The 23,061-nt window shown below is 29.6% G+C and overlaps 1 protein-coding gene across 2 annotated transcripts; it reads left to right on the forward strand.

Moving 5' to 3' along the window:
- The first annotated feature begins 244 nt into the window (after positions 1–244).
- Positions 245–22,846, forward strand: LOC134683560 (chymotrypsin-1-like). Of its 2 annotated transcripts, XM_063542870.1 has the most exons (8): positions 245–293; positions 1,186–1,239; positions 3,673–3,689; positions 4,465–4,658; positions 6,316–6,397; positions 7,667–7,841; positions 16,679–16,818; positions 22,566–22,846. In XM_063542870.1, exons 2-8 carry the CDS (start codon positions 1,206–1,208, stop codon positions 22,800–22,802), a joined length of 879 nt encoding a protein of 292 aa, XP_063398940.1. In that variant the 5' UTR covers positions 245–293; positions 1,186–1,205; the 3' UTR covers positions 22,803–22,846. The 2 variants fall into 2 exon arrangements, with proteins under 2 accessions (XP_063398940.1, XP_063398941.1); XM_063542871.1 differs by lacking the exon at positions 16,679–16,818 and having other exon boundaries at positions 22,566–22,674.
- Positions 22,847–23,061: the final 215 nt, after the last annotated feature.

Here is a 23,061-nt window from a genome sequence, read left to right on the forward strand (position 1 = left end):
TGGATTTTATTTGCCCCTTCTATTTTTTCTTCTTCTTCAATAGACCATAGAGTACCATGAATATTACCATAACGTTTTAATTCAAGTTTCCTTAACCAATGTCAACTGGTATATTTTAATCGATTTGCTGACAATTTTCTGTTCAACACAAGATGTAACAGCTTTAACAACATACCACGCACTGCGTAGATGGATATATGTATATATACCTGGTTCGTAATATCGTCATATCATTACAGATGAGGTAGATATAACGAAGAAATTTTAATTTAAATTTTGAAATTTCAAAACAGGTTTGTTATTTTATAAATTATATTTCTATTTTGAAGAAATTTGTATTAAATGATCTTTGATCGCACAATTATATTGAATAAAGGGGAAGTTTTTGACGGCTACAAAAATTTAAAAGAAATAAAAATTTAATATAAATGTTAATAAATTATAAATTTTGATACAGATTAGACTGATTTGATTAAGATAGAAGATTGCAATAAGGTTTGGGCATTTGATATGGACTATTTCTTATTTGTATACAAAAATATAAAGATTACTAACTACAAAGAATTGCGAGAGACAGATATTCGCTAAGTTAATAGTTAAAAATTTCAACACAATACATTCAATCCCCTACATTTGATCTTTAAACCAATTTATAATATTAGACAAGAAAAACGAAAAACAATTTACCTTGCAAACATGTGTGGCCTTCTGAAATCGTAGAATTTAAAGTCTGCAAAAAACCTACTTTGTTGATTAATTGTATTTCAAAGAGTTATATTTCTTAAGTTAATGGTGTGTCTTCATTTTGATACACAATCGGAATTACTACAAAGCCAAACCAAAAATAATTGAAACATGGGTTATTATCATCAATTAAAACCAAAACATCAAGAGGCGGTCTGTTAACAAGACACCAACTATCCACGACATAAGTTCCTCGCTGAATATACCATCTTCACATGGGATATTATACTGATATGAAATAATCAAAGTTATCAAAAGATGCCTAAATTTGTAGCAATGTATAAAGTTTCTACCAAATTATGTTTGAGATTATTCCGCGATATCACTTTTAGATTTTGAGATTTCTGTAAAAAAACACAGATTAAATGATGCCTCATGTGTAGGGGTCATAAGTCATAAGAAGCATGTTATAGATATTGTAAGCTTTATGTTCGATTTCAGATTTGTTTTGAAACATAAAAATGTATCGAGTGTTAATTGTCAGCGCATTTGTTGGTAAGTTGATAATGTTACTAATAAATGAAGTAATCAATAGTTTACCTAGGTTCAAATATTGTAAATCGATTTGGAAGAGACAAATCAAGTACATTTCAATCACTGTAGGCATCACACGAACCCTAAGAGGAGCGAGACAGAATACGTTCACATTATAAGCGTCAAATACTATGAAAAAAGTAAAATCAAAAATATACCGAAGTCCGAGGAAAATTCAAAACAGAAAGTCCCTAATCAAATGGCAAAACCAATAGCTCAAACACATTAAACGAATGGATAACAACTGTCATATTCCTGACTTGGTACAGACATAATACGTAAAAATGTCAAAATATGGGTACAACAGTCAACATTGTGATATAATCTTAATCACTATAAAAACAAAAAAAAACAATAACAAAAAAGAAACACAAAAGGCATATAGACAAATCACATAGCCAAAAATGAAAGACAAGAATACAATGACGGGATGTGTAAGTACCGAGCCACGACAAATGGATATCACCAACACTAGAATAAACAGTAAAAGTGATATTCAAAACGACAAATAAAATAATACTATAAAACGTTATTAAGATGGTAAACAACGTCAGTATCCAGAATCTATACATCAAGACTATCGTGTTTTATTTGTGAAGTTGATATGGAATATTTATCAACAATGTCTTGGTACCTTCCGATCTACCTTTTTCTTTATCTCACATGGCCCGAAGGTGAGCTTTTCCCATCACCCGGCGTCCGGAGTCCGGCGTCCGTCCGTCGTTAACTTTTACAAAATCTTCTCCTCTGAAACTACTGGGCCAAATAAAACCAAATTTGGCCACAATTATCATTTGGGTATTTAGTTTGAAAAATGTGTCCAATGATCTAGCCATCCAACCAAAATGGCCACGACGGCTAAAAATAGAATATAGGGGAAAATGCAGGTTTCGGCTTATATCTCAAAAACGAAAGCATTGAGAGCAAATCTGACATGGCGTCAAATTGTTTATCAGGTCAAGATCTATCTGCCCTGAAATTTACAGATGAGTCTGACAACCTTTTGTTGGGCTACTGCACCTGAATTGATAATTTTCAGGAAATTTTGCTGTTTTTGTTTATTATCTTGAATATGATTATAGATAGAGATAAACTGTAAACAGCAATAATGTTCATCAAAGTAAGATTTTACAAATAAGTCAACATGATCGAAATGGTCAGTTGGTCCCTTTAGGAGTTATTGCCCTTTATAGTCATTTTTTAACCATTTTCGTAAATCTTCGTAATCTTTTTCAAAAATCCTCTCCTCTAAAACTGCTGGGCTAAATTAAACCAAACTTGTCCACAATCATCAATGGGGTATCTAGTTAAAAAAGTGTGTCCGGTGACCTAGCCATCCAACCAAGATATCCACCACGGCTAAAAATAGAACATAGGGGCAAAATGCAGGTTTCGGCTTATAACTCAAAAACCAAAGCATTTAGAGCAAATCTGTCAAATTGTTTATCAGGTCCAGATCCATCTGTCCTGAAAATTTCAGATAAATCGGACAACCCATTGTTGGATTGCTGCCCTGGAATTTTTTATTTTAGGGAAATTTTGCTGTTTTAGGTTATAATCTTGAATATTATTATAGATAGAGATAAACTGTAAACAGCAATAATGTTCAGTAAAGTAAGATTTACAAATATGACAACATAACCAAAATGGTCATTTTTTAACAATTTTCATAAAATTTGTAAATTTTTACTCACATTTTCCACTGAAACTACTGGACCCAGTTCATTATTGATAGAGGTAGTTAAAAGCAGCAAGAATGATCAGGAAAGTAAGATGTACACACACGTCACCATCACCTGAATCCATCTCCTTCTTTTGTTTAATATTCACATAGACCAAGGTGAGCGACCAAGGCTCTTTAGAGACTCCAGTTTAGAAAAAGGACGAGACGTTCCTTTATATACCCTTGGTTCATCAACTTTCTGCTCAGACACTGGGGACGTTTTACAAAGTCTAAGTAGCAGCTAAAAGCTCTTCAATGCATCACACAAGTAAATGAACTTGAGACTTGAACAGTCATTTGAGTCCTGACATCTTTAGAATTTTGCACAATCAAAAATTGAAGTATATTCAAGCGTTCTGTGATCTTTCAGACATACCTACTGCGATAAATTCAGTACTGGTCAGACTATTCGCTTTCAGCTAATTTCAAAAGAGAGGCGATAAATACCCTTTATTTTCAAAGGTAAAAAAAAATAACTGGCAAAAATAGAAAAGAACAAAAGACAGCAGTATACATATAGACTAATCAACACGTAGCCCAACAGAAACGTTAGTGCACTATCGATGACAATTATTGTTCAAACTAATACATTGTAATAATAGTAATAAAAATGATATATTTTAATAAAAATAATAATGATATTAATTTAAAACATTCTTATGTGTTTGTAGTGTTCTATACGGCTACAGTAAGTATTTAAATATTATTCCAATATATGATGCAATTTTTACAATTAAAAGTGTTCCTTATTAATAAACATCAATTTGTTTTAACTTACATCGGTTTTCAAAGCAACACCGCAAATGTTCTCGATAATTTAGTAAAGGCGATTTTTGTGCTATATAAGGAAATCGCTTATCTTGGTAATTTTATAATCGTTATCATGAAACTGATTTGATCTCAAGACTTAATGATGATAATTGTACAATATTAGAAAGCGAACTCTTTTTACTAGGTTATTTGATGATGAGCATTGAATAATCGCTATAAGCTGTCTTTATTCGGTGATTTCATGATGACAATTGTATTATCGTTAATAGAGAACTGTCCTAAATGATTATTTAAGAATGACAATTTTAGTGGTATTTTTAACATTGCCATATAAGTGGGAAGTTTGACTTACAATTTAAACAGGTTCAACCCACATTTTTTTTTCAAATATCATGTACCACGTCAGTAATATGGCAGTTATTATCACATAGTCCGTTTCTATGAATGTTGGTGGATTTTATTGTAGCAGTTCCGTGTTTCTGTTGGTGCGTTTTGTTTCCTCTTATAGTTGATGTGTTTCCCTCAGTTTTGTTTTGTGATCCGGATTTGTTTCAGTTGAATCGATTAATCACTATTGAACAGCGGTCTACTGCTATTGCTTTAATTTATTTATTGATGACGACAGTAGCATTTCCTAAACTTGATGTAATTTAACAGGGACTTTATAACAAATGTAGATTTTAATACTTTAGGTTTGTTTGGCTGATACAAGTGTAAAGATTGTGAATGGTGACAATGCCAACATAGAAGATCATCCATGGATGGTCAATGTTCAGTTGAGAGTAAATGGAAGGGCTAATTTTACCAAATATTGTGGAGGAGCAATTATTGACAAAAGTTGGGTTCTTACAGCGGCACATTGTAATAAGTTCAATATTGGAGGACCGTGAGCTATCTTATTTACAATTACATTGTTCGGTTGATTTTCTAGGCACTTTATATATATTTGGCAATGTTATAACTTTTCTTGCTAATCAATTTATAATGTACACTATATCAGAAACTTAATATATAAATATATATGATTAGCGAGGTAGACCATCGTACTTTAACCAGACAGCTAACAATGCAACTTTAAGCATCAAACTTTGCAGATCACACCATCCATCGTAAGAGACAACCATCACACTTTAAATATAATGTTATATATTACATATTATATCGTAAATGTGTTTTATAGCGAAGTTTCGCTTATACTCTTTTCTATCCGGTATGGGTAACATGTGCTAACTGTTTGAATCTTTAGTCCATAAAATAACATGTGTAAGTAAATATATATATACGAATCTAAATTGAAAACTACTTTCAAACCTATGATTGCGTTGGATAAAAACAGCAATTTTTATACGTGTGCATGTTCAACAAATTTCGTTGTAGAAGGGTCTAAAAACAGCACAAACAACATTTTTCAAAAGACCAAAAAAGTGAAAAAGTATATTTAAACAAAACGCATTTGACTAACAGGTCGAACTGATGTTCTTTAATCCTGCTGACTGCCATTTACGATTGCCAAATAAAACTGATCGCAAGATGTTAAAAAAATGGATCTTAATATAAATTGATACTTAACAGAAAAATATTTCTATTTTGTGACCACGATGTTATGCCACAAACATACGGTGTCAATATTTTTTCAGTACACCAGATCCGGATATCGACAATAAATGTCTCTTCAGTGATGTTAGGGATCGAAACAGTATTTGAAGGCCATAAGTACCCTCATTTTTACATAAGTTCCTGAATTTTAAGATTAGGATGATCGGATCATAAAAACCGAAGGGAAAATATGATACAAGCCCAAACGAAAAAATATAAACGAGTCTAATTTGAAAACTACGTTCAAACCTAGGATTGCGTTGGATATATATAGAACTCGTCTAAACATCAATCCAACAATGTTTAATCTGTAAATTTGCTTTCGCAATTTTTTTGTTTCTACCCTATATAAGTTTATGTCGGTGAATATTATTAGAAAAACAATTTTGGTCATTTGTTTTGACAAGACACAGAATGTATCAGAACCTTCTCCTGTCGAAGCATTTCCCGGTTTGACCAAATTGAGACACATCTTCGAGGGTCTTGATTGGGTTTACAGATTATCTCCCTCATTGTTTTGGTTGAGCTGTATATTTCGGGGATTAGTGGAAAATAAGCTGTCAGTTGACACCGGAAGTCACTATTTAAACTGGCCGAAGCTGATGATCGTTTTAAAAGATAAAAACTACAAATGTATATGTTTTTCAAACAGAGGGTACCTGAAATTTACAAGTCTTTAACCCCATAAGTTATAAATATCAATGCTTCTGATAATGATGTAACACTGCTCAATAACATGATATTAACACAACACTATGGCTAAAAAAATTGTTCTTCTACATTAAAGAACTTTGAAATAAGAAGATGCTTTATATTAATTAAAGACACAATAGTCTTAATGATTTTGACAGTCAATTCAAGAGGTCAATTGTACTATAAACTAATGAGATTCTCTCATAAGACTCGATTCTATATTACTCTTCATTTAGATCTTTTGTTCATTTTAGGGCTAAAAATATAAGAGTAGCAGTTGGAAGCTCTTTTGTGAGTCAGATGAAAGTAAAGATACCTGTGAAAAAGTATTACGAGGTATGCACTTTTCGTGCAACATATTATACCCAATCATATATAAGAATTGTGGCAATATTGCATCTTTGTAAGGAATTTAATTTTTTTTTTTCGTGATATTTTCATCGAGGAAAAGCAGATTATTAGAAATGGAAGTTCACAATTGGAAAGCTGAAATCATCTCTTTTGTCGAAAAGTTTTGTCTTCAACCGATTTTAGAATTTTAGAATTTAGTCACTATTAAATATTATACCCTCCTCCCCGAACCCAACCCTATCACAAAGTAGGTGACTGTTAATCTATAGAAATTATAATATTTGATAATTTGATCATTTGATAGAGTTAAAGGTTCAGATATATATAGATGAAGTAAATTCAGAACCGACACGAAATATGGCACAAAATCGTAATATATGTATATATAACGCGAACATCGAATATCCATAGGACATTGTATGATTTCATATACACATCAAGTGCGACTCAATAAGATTAAAATCCTACTAACGAATATGTTAAATCTGGCTTGTTTAGACAGTATTATGAAGAAGAGCTTTAATTTTCAAATTCATCCTAAATATTGTCCATCGGTTGAAGCAATTAACCCCTGACAGTATTTGTTTCGAAAGGTAAAATGCTGATATATAAATAGGAGGATTTTTTTTAGAAACACAATACATTTAAATTTATCAATAAAAAGCAAACATTTAATGTTGAATGGTCTGAATTCAAATATTCATACAGAGAGTTTTATATTTAGTTAAAAAAAAGCCGAAGAAAAACAATTTATCTTTCACAAGCTATGTCAGTGCTATTTCATTTCATCCATTGAAATGATTATAACCTATGTTTTATATCTAGTTCATTATAAAAAGTGAACTCTTATTAAGTTTTGAATATTACAATGGAAAAGGATAGTTTTGCAAGGTCACTCGAAAGTGTGAATATGTTCTAATTGGTCAGACAATACTTGGTTATTCTTTATGAAGATTTAAGCCCTCGACTTCGCCTTTGGCTTAAATCTTCATAAAACATGACCAAGTATTGTCTAACCTATAGATAAGACAATTAGTTATACAAACTAACCTTGTGAATAGTTATCAAAGGTACCAGGATTATAATTTAGTGCGCCAGAGGCGCGTTTCGTCTACATAATCAAGTAAATTTTTAACAATAATGGTTCCCGGAAGACGAAAATCATCAACTTAGTGCATTTATTTATATATTGTAAACATGTGAATTACATCGTTAATATATACTGATTATTTGATTGTATTCAATTACTTTCAGCACGAAAATTGGGATCCATACGAAATTAGAAATGACATTATGTTACTACAGCTTCAGAAACCGCTTAAATTCGGGTCTACAATCAATAAAATCGATCTTGACACTGACATAGGCAAAAATTATACAGGAGACTTGTGCACAGTAACAGGATGGGGAGATACAGATGTCTTCGAAGGTATGTCTTATCAAACATTAAAACTTATTTCTATTTCATTCCCTTCTGCATTGCTAAGAAATTGTTCTCAAATTTCAACTTTAAGATAGTTGCAGTGATTATTCATTTGTAGTTGATTGGGTAATTGTAACTAATTTATAGAAATTCATTGTTTTGAACTGTATGCAGGCCTAAACAATAGGACAACTTCTTATTACGGAAATGATCTACATTCATCACGCAATTAGGGAACATTAAATTCTACAATTCAATTGATCGAGACCACTTAACTATATTCTAAAAACTGTAAATGAAACAACCTCGCAATAAATAACAAATAAAGGTAATTAAAAATAATGCGTCTTTTAATTATTATGTACAGTAAGTGTAACTGACGTTTTGAAATGTATTTATGAATAATTAATCAGCATTGGAGTATTTGCACGAAAGTTTAAAAATACAATTCTTGTTTTTTCAATGCACTGCTGAATTTGTTTTTTTGATAAAGAGTAAAAGATTGCTAAAAAAAATTGATGCAATTGCATTTTCCCCTCTCCCATTGCTATTCTCAACAACTGTATATGGACATTTCGTTGTTAAGGTTTTGGCCATTCATCGCTCAAATTGTTGTTTATGCCATACTATATAATGCAAAATGACTTCTCAATTCAAAAGGGGGGTTTAAAAGAACGACACAAACTGGATTAGTCTATGCATGACAAAACTTTTTAAGGTAAACGAATTTGAATAGATTCCAAAAAGGCTATTTAGATTTTAAAATTCCTCTGGCAGGCGATAAAATTATGAATGGAAATGGGGAATGTGTCATAGAGACAACAACCCGCCCATAGAAAAGACACCATCTATATCAAAATAAGATGTGATATGACTGCCAATGTGACAACAATCCACCGTTGTGAGGATGGCGTAAATTGGACATCTTGCAAACTTAAATAATGAGATAAAAACAAAACCTTAAAGTCAGCTATAAAAGGCCCGATAGGAAAAATGTGACACAATTCAAACGAAAAACAAACTAACGGTTTAATTCGTTAATAATTGGAAACAAATTCTACAGACCACTAAATTACAGGCTTCTTACTTGAAAGAGGCACATGGAGATGTGGCAAAGTTTAGTTATGAAGCTTAATGACTTTTTCCATCTGACGTTTAAATGACTGGTCGTAAGGTCAGTACTCACCCAATAAAAGAAACTGTAAAACAGTTAAATTTACACAAAATTCATCATTAAAAGCCTTGTTCTAATGAAACCTTGTGCAACATATTGTTTTATACTGTTATCTTGTCTCCAATAATACCATGATAGAAAGTGAGATTATTACAAATGACTTGAATGAATAAGTGAAGCTGGCTTAACAAAGAGTTCCATTAACTGAAAATTTATTGTGAAATTTAAGATTTTATTTCTTTTAAAAGAGAATCAATCGTTTATCCCTATCAAACATGTTTAATGTTTTTTACTAGTGCTTACTGCTTACTGCTTAGCTTATAGTAATATGATTTTTATTTGTGTTGATTGCCTGACGCTTAATTTGTACATGTCAACGGCTTTTAGATTAGCTGCTATTAATTCTCATTTACATAAACATGTTTTCCTGTGCTCATGGTGTAAATATCATGAAGTTTATTAAATAAACCACTTGCAAAATCCTGAAAATGTTAACACTACATATGAACAATATAAACAAAACAAATCTACTGATTTTATTGAAAACCAAACATTTGTTTGTCTGTTTGTATAAATTAAATATACACATATTTATTGTCTTCATTAACCCTTTATTTCTTTCGGTCTGACTCATTTGAATTTAAATGAAATAAAAACCTACTTTAATCAACCAAAACAGTGTATATTTAATGCATGAAAACACATTATATAATGGAGATAGTTTTTATTATAATTTAAACTAGATAGATTTATCTCCCTTTGTACACAGTATTTCTGTATTAAAAAATATTTGAACACAAGTGGATAGGTTATTCTTCACTACAATAGTAATTTGCTTTTAATTTTAATTAGATCTTTGATATTTACACTTTGATCTCAAATTTTCTTTCATTTTCTTTCTTTTAGTTTCTTTTATTTTTTATGCTTGTTTTTCATTTTGACACAGTATTACTTATTGTATGGAAACTATGATGTATTTAGGATACAGCAGGAAATTAATGCAGACAAGGTAGAGGAGGTCAGACATTTCAGAGTTACATTATCACTTACTTATATAAAATACTATGGGAGAATACGATCCCATTACACTTATCAAATCTCAAGTATTTATTATTCAGCTATAAAAATAAAATTGAATAAATGAGTGATAATGGTATAACAATAGTTTCATTCAACTGTCAAGGTTTAAATTCAAAGGAGAAGAGGAGATATGATTTTGATTATCTTAAAGCAAAATATTGCCATATATATTGTTTACAAGATACACATTTTTCAGAAAAAGAAGAAATATCAATAAAAAATCTATTGGGTGGAGACTGTATTTTCAATTCTTTTGCAACAAAAAAAAAGAGGGGTAGCAATATTTTTTACCAAAGACTTTGAATACAAGATACATAGGATAAAAAAAGATGATCAAGGAAATCTGTTAGGAATTGATATTGAAATTGAAGGGAAAAGAATTACTTTGATAAGTTTATATGGTCCAAATAAAGATTCACCTGAATTTTTTTCTAGAGTAAGTGATACAATAGAAGACTTGAACAACCAATCAGTTATGATAACTGGAGATTATAATTTAATCCAAAACCAAAATCTTGATACTTATAATTTCCAAATGGTAAATTACCCGAAAGCCAAAGAGAAGTTTTAAATATAATAGAAAATTATGATTTAACAGATCCCTATAGGGAATTGTACCCTGAACTAAAAAAAATTACATGGAGAAAAAATAATCCCATTAAACAAGCAAGATTGGATTTCTTTTTATTATCGCAAAGCCTTAATCAACATGTACATGCTATACACATTCTTATCAGTTATAGATCTGATCACTCCCCAATTATGTTACATTTAAAAATGAATAACTTTATAATTGGTAAAGGTCTATGGAAATTTAACAATTCACTTTTACATGACATTGAATGTGCAGCTGCTGTTAAAGAGACTATAAATAAAGTAAAAGATCAATATGCATCACAAGTATGCAACAGAGAAACATTATAAAAGATAAATGACTTAGAAATTCAATTTACTATTAACGATCAACTCTTTCTTGAAACTTTATTAACAGAAATTAGAGGAAAATCAATTTCATATGCTTCTTTTAGGAAGAAACAAAAAGATAAAAAAGATAATAAAAAACTAGAAGAACAAATATTGTCAGAAGAAATATTGAAAAAAAGAAACCTGAGCTAAAAGTATTAAGACAAGAAAAGATTAGAGTTTCTTACATCAGATCAAAATGCAATGGATAGAAGAAGGAGAAAAACCTTCAATTTTTTTTCTAAATTTTAGAAACTAAACATTTTATAAATAAAACTATACCAAAATTAGTCAATAAAAAAGGTGACAGTATCAGTGAGCAAGATAAAAAATTGAAAGAAGCAAACAATTATTACAAAAGGCTACATACTAAAACAGAAAGTTTGAATAATGTCAACCTAAATAATGAAATCCCTGATACTGATATTAAAAAAAAAAATAATACCATCAGAGAATCTATGGAGGGTGAAATTACTTATGGTGAAGTAACAACAGATTTGCGAAAAATGAAAAAAGCCCTGGGTCAGATGGTTTCACAAATAAACTTTTCAAGTTGTTTTGGATCGATATAGGAAAACTTGTATTTCGGTCTTTAAATAATGGTTACGAAAAAGGGGATTATCAATTACTCAAAGACAAGGTATTATAACCTGTATACTAAAGGGAAACAAACCTAGACAGTTCATGAAAAATTGAAAACCAATAAGTTTATTAAATACCACATATAAATTAGCATCAAGCTGCATAGCTGAGCGTATAAAATTAGTTCTACCCCAACTTATTAACAGTGATCAGACTGGTTTTATTCCGGGTAGATTTATAGGGGAGAATACTCGTCTTATTTACGATATATTATTTCATACAGAACTAAATGATTTACCAGGACTGCTCCTTCTCATAGATTTTGAAAAATCTTTTGATTCTGTATCATGGAATTTCATTGAAAACGTTTTAGATTTGTTCAATTTCGGCCCCTCTATAAAACAATGGGTAAGAACCTTTTACAAAAATATAAGTTCTGCAGTTTCTCGAAATGGTTTTTTATCTGAATTCTTTGAAATTCAAAGAGGCTGTCGAAAAGGGGATCCTTTATCTCCTTAAATATTTCTTTTATGTGCAGAAATACTTGGAATATTAATTAGAAAAAATAAAGAAAGAAAGAGAATTAAAATAGATGATACTGAATATTTGATCTCTCAATATGCTGATGACACGTCAATTATTCTTGACTGTACACCAGAGTCCCTTAACCATCTCTCCGCTTATAACATTAATATGCTGAAATGTCTGGTCTCCGTATGAACTCGGACAAGACAAAGGTGGTGTGGATAGGAAAGAAAAAATATAGTCAAGACACCATGGGTGTAAAGTGGGAATTGGAATGGGGTTCCAGTAGGTTTAAACTATTAGGAATAAACTTTTCTGTCAATTTGCAAGAAATGGACTCTTTGAATTATTATCCTAAAATAAAAGAAATTGAAAATATAATCAATATTCGGTCTAGACAAACACTTACTCCAGTGGGAAAGATAACAATTATCAAGACACTAATTATTTCAAAATTAAATCATCTGTTTTTAACATTACAAACACCATGCAATACTACTCTTAAACAACTTATTCGTACACTATTTTCATTTATTTGGGAAAACAAGCCTGACAAGATTAAAAGAGAAATATAATGTCTGGAACATAAATTTGGGGGGCTCAAAATGTTAGATATTGAAGAATATATCAAAGGGTTAAAATTAACGTGAGTCCGACGGTTGTTAAAAAACAATACAAAACTTAGAAAGCACAGAAAATATTGATATTGAAAATCTAGTATTTCTAGGCCCACCAAACAAATGTAAAAACCCTTTTGGAAAGAGGTTTTTAAAGCATGGACAGAAATGCAAAATAAACTTAAACCAAACAATGAAGAAGAACTTTTAACAGTTTCACTTTGGAATAATGGAAATATTGAAAAAGGTAGTAGATCTGTGTTCTATAAAGATTGGGCTGATAACAGTACTTTGTTAATTAATGATCTGGTAGATAATGAGGGTTAATTAAGGATGTACACCTCTGAGGAGCCAAAAAATTCTAGAATTAAACTTTTTTTCTTAACCGATTTTTTTGGGTTTATATGACTGTAAAAAAATAATTGGCGAAGAAAAAATCATATGGTGGTGCACTTCTTTTTTTGCTACGTCCCTTTGAAAGTAACCAATTTTTCCAATTTTTCCAATTTTTCATCAGATTGTACCTATTTTTGGGCTATAATCATGAATAAATTACATTTCCACAATTAAACTTTTTGTCACACTTTCAATAAAGATGAAGGGGACCAATCTGAACAAATTTGAATTACAAAAACTATAGGTAGGTGTTAATATCAGAAAGTTTTATCATATTTTGATGCTTTTTTGTGTAAAATTTACCATGTTGTCAATTTTGTAAATTTGTGATTTTTCTCCGTTTTAAGTACTAATTGCATATTTTTCAACTTCTTTGTTATAAATGATTGAAAACATACATATCTAGGAAATTTGAAAAGAAAAAAGGGATGTTGGATGTACATGTTTCTGGTAAATTAATTTTTTGTTACCCTCACCCATTTTTTGAAAATTTTGGCTAAAAGACTGACTTGATTGGTAATAAAATTTTAAAAGATGTATTATCCAAAAACTGCTCATTGGAAATACCCCATTTTTTCACAGAGTTGAGTTTGATTATAACATTTTTTAAATTCATTCATATTTTCCACTTCTATCACATGTTTTAGACATAATTCCAGAACGAGGTTTCAACGAGACTGAACGAGACTGAAATGTCAGAAGAATACATCCTTAATGTCGTCTGAGCAATGCAAAAATATTTATGAAATTAAATATCTAACTTTCTAGTTTATAATGGAGTTATATCAGCAATAAAATCATATCAAAATTCTCTTAAACATAATATCTCTATAGAAAATCTTTATAAAGTTCATGGAACAAGTCTACCAAATAATATTAGAACAATGTTTTTTGTAAATTAAAGGATCAAAAGATATTCATAATGTTTTTTTAGAAAAAAAAGTAATACAGGGTCTACTTGTGAAGATAAATGGTCTTTAAGATACAACCAAAAATATGATTTGAAAAAAGTGCATAATATGTCTTTCTACACCACAAAAAGCTCTAAACTTCGTTGGTTCAAGTACAGAATAGTGCACAGAATCATAGGCACAAATGAATTTTTATTAAAAATTAAGATAAAACAATCAGATAAATGTTCTTTCTGTAATGAAGCTATTGAAGATATTAAGCACATATTTTGGACATGCCATAAAATTTCAGATTTATGGATTGAACTTGGTGATTGGATTTATAACCAAACACAAATATTGATTCCAGTTAATATAGATATTATTTTATTTGGAAATTTAGGTAACAACGGAAATAATAGGATAAAAAACTTAATAATACTACTGACAAAATTCTATATTTACAGAACAAAACTCTGCGAAAATCAGGTAAATTTTGCAGGACTTAAAAACTACCTCAAAGAATCTCTGGTACTAGAAAAAAAAATATTTTTTAAAAGAAAACCTTTTCATATGGCCAATATCTGCTGGGACCCCTGGCTTCCGATTTAAGAAGACTAGGTTGATTATCAAAAATTGGTACATTATGTACCAGAATTATGTTTATGTACATTCCTTTCCGTATCCACATCACCACTTATGTTATGATTTTATACTGTTATATGTTGGTTTATATATATGCTTGATGTTTTGTCTATGTTTATAACTACATGTATGTTCCTTTAACTTATTGCCTATTCGCAAATATTTGAATAAATAAATCCTGCAAGCTAAGTTATGAAAGCTATATTTAAGTAAAATAAATTTATTATTTTCTATTTTTTATTATTTTTGCTTTTCCAAAGTTCAAAATTAATGTGATTTTTATTTATTTATTCTTTATATATATTTTTTTTTATTATTTATTCAGGTTTATTGATCATTCTATATTGATATTTTTTTTAGTTGGATATATTATAATTTACAATGATTTATTAAATGTAAATACTATATATTACAGTTAAAGAAACTAACAAATACTAATCAAATTAATTATATGCTACTAACGGTTAACGAGGCCGGGATAAGGTACCGGTATTTGATGTATCCACTAACAAATGTCAAAGTATCAATACAGTATGATAACTTCTAAAAAAAAAAAAAATTTAAGTTTAACACGTATTTCAGCATTCAACTGTCAGCTTACCGCGAACATGGGTCTTACAGAACAATCTCCAAATTATTCGTTAAAAAAAAAGTAAAAAGTAAAATCACAACAATACTGAACTCAGAGGAAAATCAATTCGGAAAGTCCATAATATATGGCACGCCGTTATTATATTTATTCAATTTCGAGATATCTTATTTAGTTATAAAAGATATCTTAAAAACTAATTGAGATATCTTAATAACAAAATGAGATATCTTATATATTAATTGAGATATCTGATTTATTAAATAAGATATCTTATATATTAAATAAGATATCTTATTAAAATGTTTATAAAGATATCTTATTTAAAATATAAGATATCTCTATTAATTTATAAGATATCTTATTAACTATATAAGCTATCTTTTATATAGTTAATAATATAGATATCTTATTTACTTAATAAGATATCTTAAAAAAATAATAGAGATATCTTATAAACTAATAGAGATATCTTATTTACTTTATAAGATATCTTAAAAAGTAACAGAGATATCTTATAAACTAATAGAGATATCTTATTTACTTTCAAATTAAATAAGATATCTTATAAAAATTAAAGATATCTTTTAATACTTAATAAGATATCCTGTTAGTTAATAGAGATATCTTATTAACTTATAGAGATATCTTATAATTTTATAGAAATATCATATTAAATTATAGAGATATCTTATAAACTTATAGAGATATCTTATCAACTTATAGAGATATCTTATAAACTTATAGAGATATCTTATAAACTTATAGAGATATCTTATAAACTAATAGAGATATCTTATAAACTTTTAGAGATATCTGATTAACTTATAGAGATATCTTAATTAATTGGTTATAAATATATCTTATTAAATGTATAAGATATCTCCATAAGTTAATAAGATATCTCTATTAGTTTATAAGATATCTCTATTAATTAATAAGATATCTTATAAAGTATTATTTAAATGATATCTTTATAAAGAAGTAAGATATCTTATATACTTTATAAGATATCTTATTAATTAAAAGAGATATCTTATTAACTTATAGAGATATCTTATAAACTTATAGAGATATCTTATAAACTAATAGATATATCTTATTTACTTTCAAATTAAATAAGGTATCTTATAAAAATTAAAGATATCTTAATAAGATATCTTGTTAGATAAATAAGATATCTTCAAATTTGAATAAATATGAAAATGGCGTGCCATAATAATCACATGGCAAAATCAAATATCAAAACACATAAAAAACGAATGGACAAGAACTGTCATATTCCTGACTTGGTACAGGCATTTTAAAATGTAGAAAATGTCATAGCCTTTCATTTCTAGGTGATTCATAATTTTTGACTTTTAAACCTTATCTGGTTACAGGAGGCAATTATCCTGATCGTTTACAAGTTGTATCTTTGTCTGCTATCCCTACTGAACGCTGTGGAATTCCATTTAGTATTCCAAAGACACATTGGAAAAACATACTGTGTCTGCAAGAAAAGGATAAGGATTCTTGTGGGGTAACTACATTTCATTTGGATCATACCTTACAATCATTTTAACAAACGCAAATTTGCATAATCTTATCCTGGTTTGAGAAATTTCAGGTGAAGAAAATATTTTGATTAATAATATAATCCGCTCATTGATATTTGCCAAATCTTTACTTTAATCTAGTTAAGCCATTTAGAAAAGTTGTACCCTAACAGGAAAAGGTTTACTTGGAGATAAAACATTTCGTTTACACTTTTTTCTAATTTCTGAAAATATCTTTCAATTTGTTAGCAATGTTAAAATTGATATTAGTTACGGGTCTGATCATTCACCACTCATCTTTTCTTACAAGATTAATGAATTTATAAAAGGCAGAGGCCTTTGGAATAATTAACAACTCTAAAAATTAATTTACCATAAATCGGGCAGAGCTTTACCAGAAAAAGGCAGAACTAAAAATGTATAAACAACAGAACGTTCAAGAACCATATATAAGGTCAAGTAATTAGTGGAATGAAGAAAGGGAAACCCTTCCATTTTTTTTTAAATTAAGGACTAGATATAACATTAATAAGACCATTCAAAAAATAACTTTAGAAATTGGGGTTGTAGTCGAAGAAAAAAAATGAATTCTTAAGTCAGACAAAAGGATTTAATGAGAAACTTAATAAAAAAAGATTGTTTAACAAGGGTTGATTTAGCGCGGGATACTTTTATTATTATATAACGAATCTGAGCGAGAATGAAAAGCAGTTATAGGAGGGAAATATAAGATTTTCTGAATTAACTGCTGCATTAAAGAGAATTACAAATAACAAGAACTCCAGGATCTGATGGTTACACTGCAGAATTTATAAAAAAAAAAGACTTGGATTGATATTGGTAAATTTGTTCTTAAATCTATAAATTTGGGGTATGGGAAGGGTTAAAAGTCAGTCACCTAGAGGCAAGGGGTGATTTCTTGTATTTCAAAATAAGGTAATCCCAAAAAAAAATTATTAAAAATTGGAGACCTATTACTCTTCTAAATTCTACATACAAATTGGCATAAAGCTGTATAGCAGAGATAATACAATCTGTTTTGTCAAAACAATAAGTTCTGATCAAACTGGTTTTATTCCAGGTAGATAAAGATAGGGAAAGCTGTCCATTGATATACGATATTCTTCATTTTACAGAAGAAAATAATATTGTAGGAATTCTCTTGTTGATTGATTTTGAGAAGGCATTTGATTCCATATCTTGGTCCTTTCTTTTTTATACATTAAGATATTTTGATTTTGGCGATTCAGTTGTATCCTGGGTTTAGACTTTAATAACATAGCAATTAAAGTGACACAAAACAGTTTTCTGTCAAAATGCTAGAGAGAGGCTGTAGACAAGGGGATACTTTTTCCCCTTAAATTTTTTCTGTCATGTGCAGAAATACTAGGCATTTTGGTAAGAAATAGTAAGGAGATAAAGGGCATTACTATAGGTAATACAAAATTGTACTTTCTTAATATGCAGAAGATACATCATTGATATTAAATGGCTCGCCAGAATAACTCGATGCATCTCTTCGTGTTCTCCAATTTTACGGTGAAATCCCGGAACTATAAATTAATATAGAAAAAAATGATATTTAGATAGGAAGCATAAAACATAGCCAAACTCATATTTGTGTTAACTGGGGATTGAAATCGGGCTCTAGTACATTTGACCTCCTTGGAATATTATTTTCAGTTGACCTAGATAGAATGATTAATTTGAATTATAGGGCAATGTTAAAAAATATAGACAACACTTTGAAAAAAATGGTCAAAACAATATCTCACCCCCTTAGGGAAGATAGCCATTTTAAAAACTTTGGTAATATCTAAATTAAATGATCTGTTTCTATCTATCCCTAGTCCAGATGAAAATATGTAACGTAATTAAACGAATAAAATATTACTTTTATCTGGGATAAAAACCATACAAGGCCAAGCGAGATATTTTATGTCAAAATTAATATATTGGTGGTTTCAACAGATTTGTCCCTATTGTTGATCAAATTAATTTTATTGAACTAAGTCACATTGGTCCTATGAAACGGTCATCAAACTTTTGGCAAGAGGTTTTTGAATGATGCTTGGGAAACCCTAAATCAAATTAGAAAACCAAGATGCATTGATGAAGTTCTGTCTTATCGTTTATTGGAGGGAAAATATTTAAAAGATTTGTGGTTCAAGTATCTACTATAAAAACTGGACTAAAGCTGGAATGTGGACAGTGCATGACTTGTTTAATAATCAGGGCAAAATTAAATCTTTTCAAAATTTCCAAAAAAAAAGATCAATTCAGGCCATTTATTTTACATTATTATGGAATAGCACATTCACTGAAACAGTGGTTAAATTCGATTAATATTGATGTTACGAAGCAAAAAATTCAAGCATGGATCCCTTTTAATATAAGTATTTTCTTTTAATCAAAGAAAGGTTCAAAGGACATGTACAAAATACCGAATGAGAATTATATTACTTTTGCTGCAAATGGGAAAACCATCTAATTATAACAATTCAAAAATGGAAAAAAAATTACACTTCCTGTACAAAATATAAATACAAGAAGCACTTAGCTTATCAGGTTCTAATATATAGTTATTCCTTGAATCTTGGAACCAATACGCTAATTTGCAAGTTAAAATAAATAGTAGCAGCATACGTGAATTTGGCAAAAACGAACCAGAGACAATAGAACATCTATTTTTGAGCTGTCACATGGTCTCCAGTCTTTGGCTGCACTAAACAAGTGGATATTTGAAATGACAAATATTGAAAGGCCTTTGAATATCAAAATTATTCCATTTGTTAACTTCGAAAATATTGAATTGAATTTTGTTTAAAATAGATTAATTTGTTTACAAAATACTATATTTACGGAACAAAATTACAAGAAACACTGCCAAATTTAAATGTTTTAAAATATTATATAAAGGAACACATGAACTGAGAGAAAGAAATTTCTTTATAAAATTCTCTGGAGAAGAATATAACAAATACCGGAGCCTCTGGGTCTCTTTTATTTAATAATTGATAAATGTTGAATTTTGGTTCATCAATTTTGATTTGAACACCACAAACAATTATTCCAAGATCAATTTAAGATTCCATTGCAATTAGATAATTATTTATGTTTAACCTAATGTTGCACCATTATATATTCAATTGGTGTTTTGATTTGAAACATATTTCTGTGAAAATACCATTCTGTATACCTTTGTTTATGAATGCTGTGCTAGGCTATTTTTTACAACAGAGCAAGATCATTATAAAAAAAATACCATTATTTGGTTATATTTGCATTTAAAACTTGTACAAATGATGCCAAAACTATCAAACGTTTTGTCGTAGAACCCTAAAGATTTATTATATATGTATAGCTAAAAAAAAAGTTATTATAGCATTCCAACACTTCTCGTCGCTTGTTTCCGTACATAAAATTGAGAATGGAAATGGGGATTGTGTCAAAGAGTCAACAACCCGGCCATAGAAAAAAACACAACATCACAAGGTCACCAACAGGTCTTCAATGTAGCGAGAAATTTCCGAACCCGGAGGCGTCCTTCAGCTGGCCCCTAAACAAATATATACTAGTTCAGTGATAATGAACGCCTTACTTATTACCAAATTGTACACAAGAAAATCAAATTAAAATGATACAAGACTAACAAAGGCCAGAGGCTTCTGACTTGGCGCAAAATTGCGGCGGGTTTAAAAATGTTTGTGAGATCTCAACCCTCCCCCTACACCTCTAGCCAATGTAGAAAAGTAATCGCATAACAATACGCACATTAAAAAATGCAGTTCAAGAGAAGTCCGAGTCTGATGTCTTTTTTTTTAACACTCTAATTGATTCTTTATTGCACATATTGCTGTTTAACAATTAAACTTGGTGTACAGCATTTCATCAAGTTTCCCTGTTAGATTACAACTGAATACCCAGGGATAATTTTCAGTAAAATTAACTAATAAATTACATTGGTTTAATTCACACATTAAACTATCATTATATTTGTTACAAATTGTCTTTGCTACATCACTAAAAGTATTTTCAGATATATTCATATAAAAAAATATCTACACAATAAATTTTTTTACGGAATTTGATCATTCATCCGGAATAACTTTTTGGGTTCTTTTATTATTTAATCAAAACAAATTGCGGTCAAGTGACCTCACACGACTCAGAGTCTGATGTCAGAAGATGTAACCAAAGAAAATAAACAGAATGACAATAATACATAAATAACAATTAACAGACTACTAGCGGTTAATTGACATATCAGCTCCAGACTTCAATTAAACTGACTGAAAGATTCTGATTTCATCTTATGAACATCAGGCACATTCCTTCCCGTTAGGGTTTTAGTATTATACCATCAGAACATATATGAGAACATAACCCGTGTCATGCCAACAACTTTTTTCTTTTTAATAAATGTCTTTGGTTCCGATGCAAATACCCAAGAATTGAATCAATATTAACGCCAAAATATGCAATCTTTAATGACCTGACAACTTTATCGTAATTATATCCCTTCTTAATAAGTCTTTTCAAAGGTTTTGTTAGTTTCTGAGGTGAATACTGACAACTTTGTGCTTTATAAAGAATATCTCCATTAAAAATTGGATGTGAAATACCTGAACGTGTAAGAAATCTGCATGTTGAGCTATATTTGCCAATGATGCGCTTATACCGATGATAAAATTTAGGTACAGTTTTGACTAGTTTGTGATACCGATGAATAAATGTTATTTCAAAGTGATATATTAAAACTCATAAGGTGAAACAAATGAAAACGCCATGACAAGAAACGTAACACAATGACAACTCCATGGCATCCTCCGTAAAAGACCAAAGACAAACAACTGTCACTGAAGAGACATGTATTGTCAAAATGCGCATCTGGTGCAAGAAAATTGGTACCGTTAATTTTATTGCATAATGTTTCGTTATCTGGAATGGTAATCTAAATGGAAATACACGAAATAAGCAATGCAAAATCTTAATTGACACTGGGTTTTTTTAACAACTAATAAAATAAGCATATAAGCAACATAGCAAAACTGGGGGTTAAATCAGGCACATTTAATAACTTATTTCACGCTTACAGGGCAAATCACAATAAACAAACCGAGATGTCTAATATACTTCTATGAAACATTTACTAACAATAAAACAAAATTTATTATTTTATCGATATTAGATTTGAAAAAAAAGATGTGCCCTGTGTCACACTTTAAAATTCCAAAATTTAGAAGAATACGAGTGAGTGAGCCTTTGAAGATTATTTCTCAAAAATCCACTAAATTTCGTTAACAAATATGACAAAGATAACGACTGATAAATTTCTTGAATGGATTTAAATCAATAAACTGGTGTGCTTATAATAAATGTATAATATATGTGCCAAATCATTTACGCAGAATTTACATAAATTAACTGTTAAACAAATTTTGAATTTTTTAAATACTAAGGCATTTCTACCTCAGGCATAGATTACCTTAGCTGTAATCGGTAAAACTTTTAGAAATTTTTATTCTCAATGCTCTTCAACTTCTTTTTTGGGATTCGAGCGTCACTGATGAGTCTTTTTGGAGATGAAACGCGCGTATGGCGTATATACAAAATTTAGTCCTGGTGTCTATAATGAGTTTATTTACAGTCATCAATAAAAGTAAGACTGACCAAATGAGCTTTAATTTAAGATTTTGGCTACTATTTTTATTTACTTTTATTCTTTCAGAATGATAGTGGTGGACCCGCGGTTTGCAGTAAAAAGCTTGTAGGATTAATTTCGTATGGATGGGGGGGAGCCAATTGTGATGGAACTTTTCCAAGTGTGCATACAAGAATTTCTGCATACTTAGACTGGATTAAAAACACAATGAATACGAAGAATAAGAAAATTAAGAAAGATAAGAAAAAGAAGTCCAATACGAATAGAAAGGGAAAGAAAAACAAAAAAAATAACAGAAATTAAAATTGTTACTACAATAAGGTTAAATAAAGAAAGTACATAATTCATTAGGTTGCTGTTAACTTGTTTATCGGAGATTTTTGAATTTCTTTCAAAAGGAAAATGTGTTAATGAGGTGAACTTAAAAGCACTTAAACAACAGAAACTACCAGACTAAATTGTGAGGGATGTGTTAAGTTTTGAACATTTATTTTATTAGCATATATGGATAAACCTTTAGTTTCTGAACAGATGATATGTTATAAGTAAAAGTCTGTAAACA

Source organism: Mytilus trossulus, chromosome 9 (assembly GCF_036588685.1).
Source record: "Mytilus trossulus isolate FHL-02 chromosome 9, PNRI_Mtr1.1.1.hap1, whole genome shotgun sequence".
NCBI lineage: Eukaryota > Metazoa > Mollusca > Bivalvia > Mytilida > Mytilidae > Mytilus > Mytilus trossulus.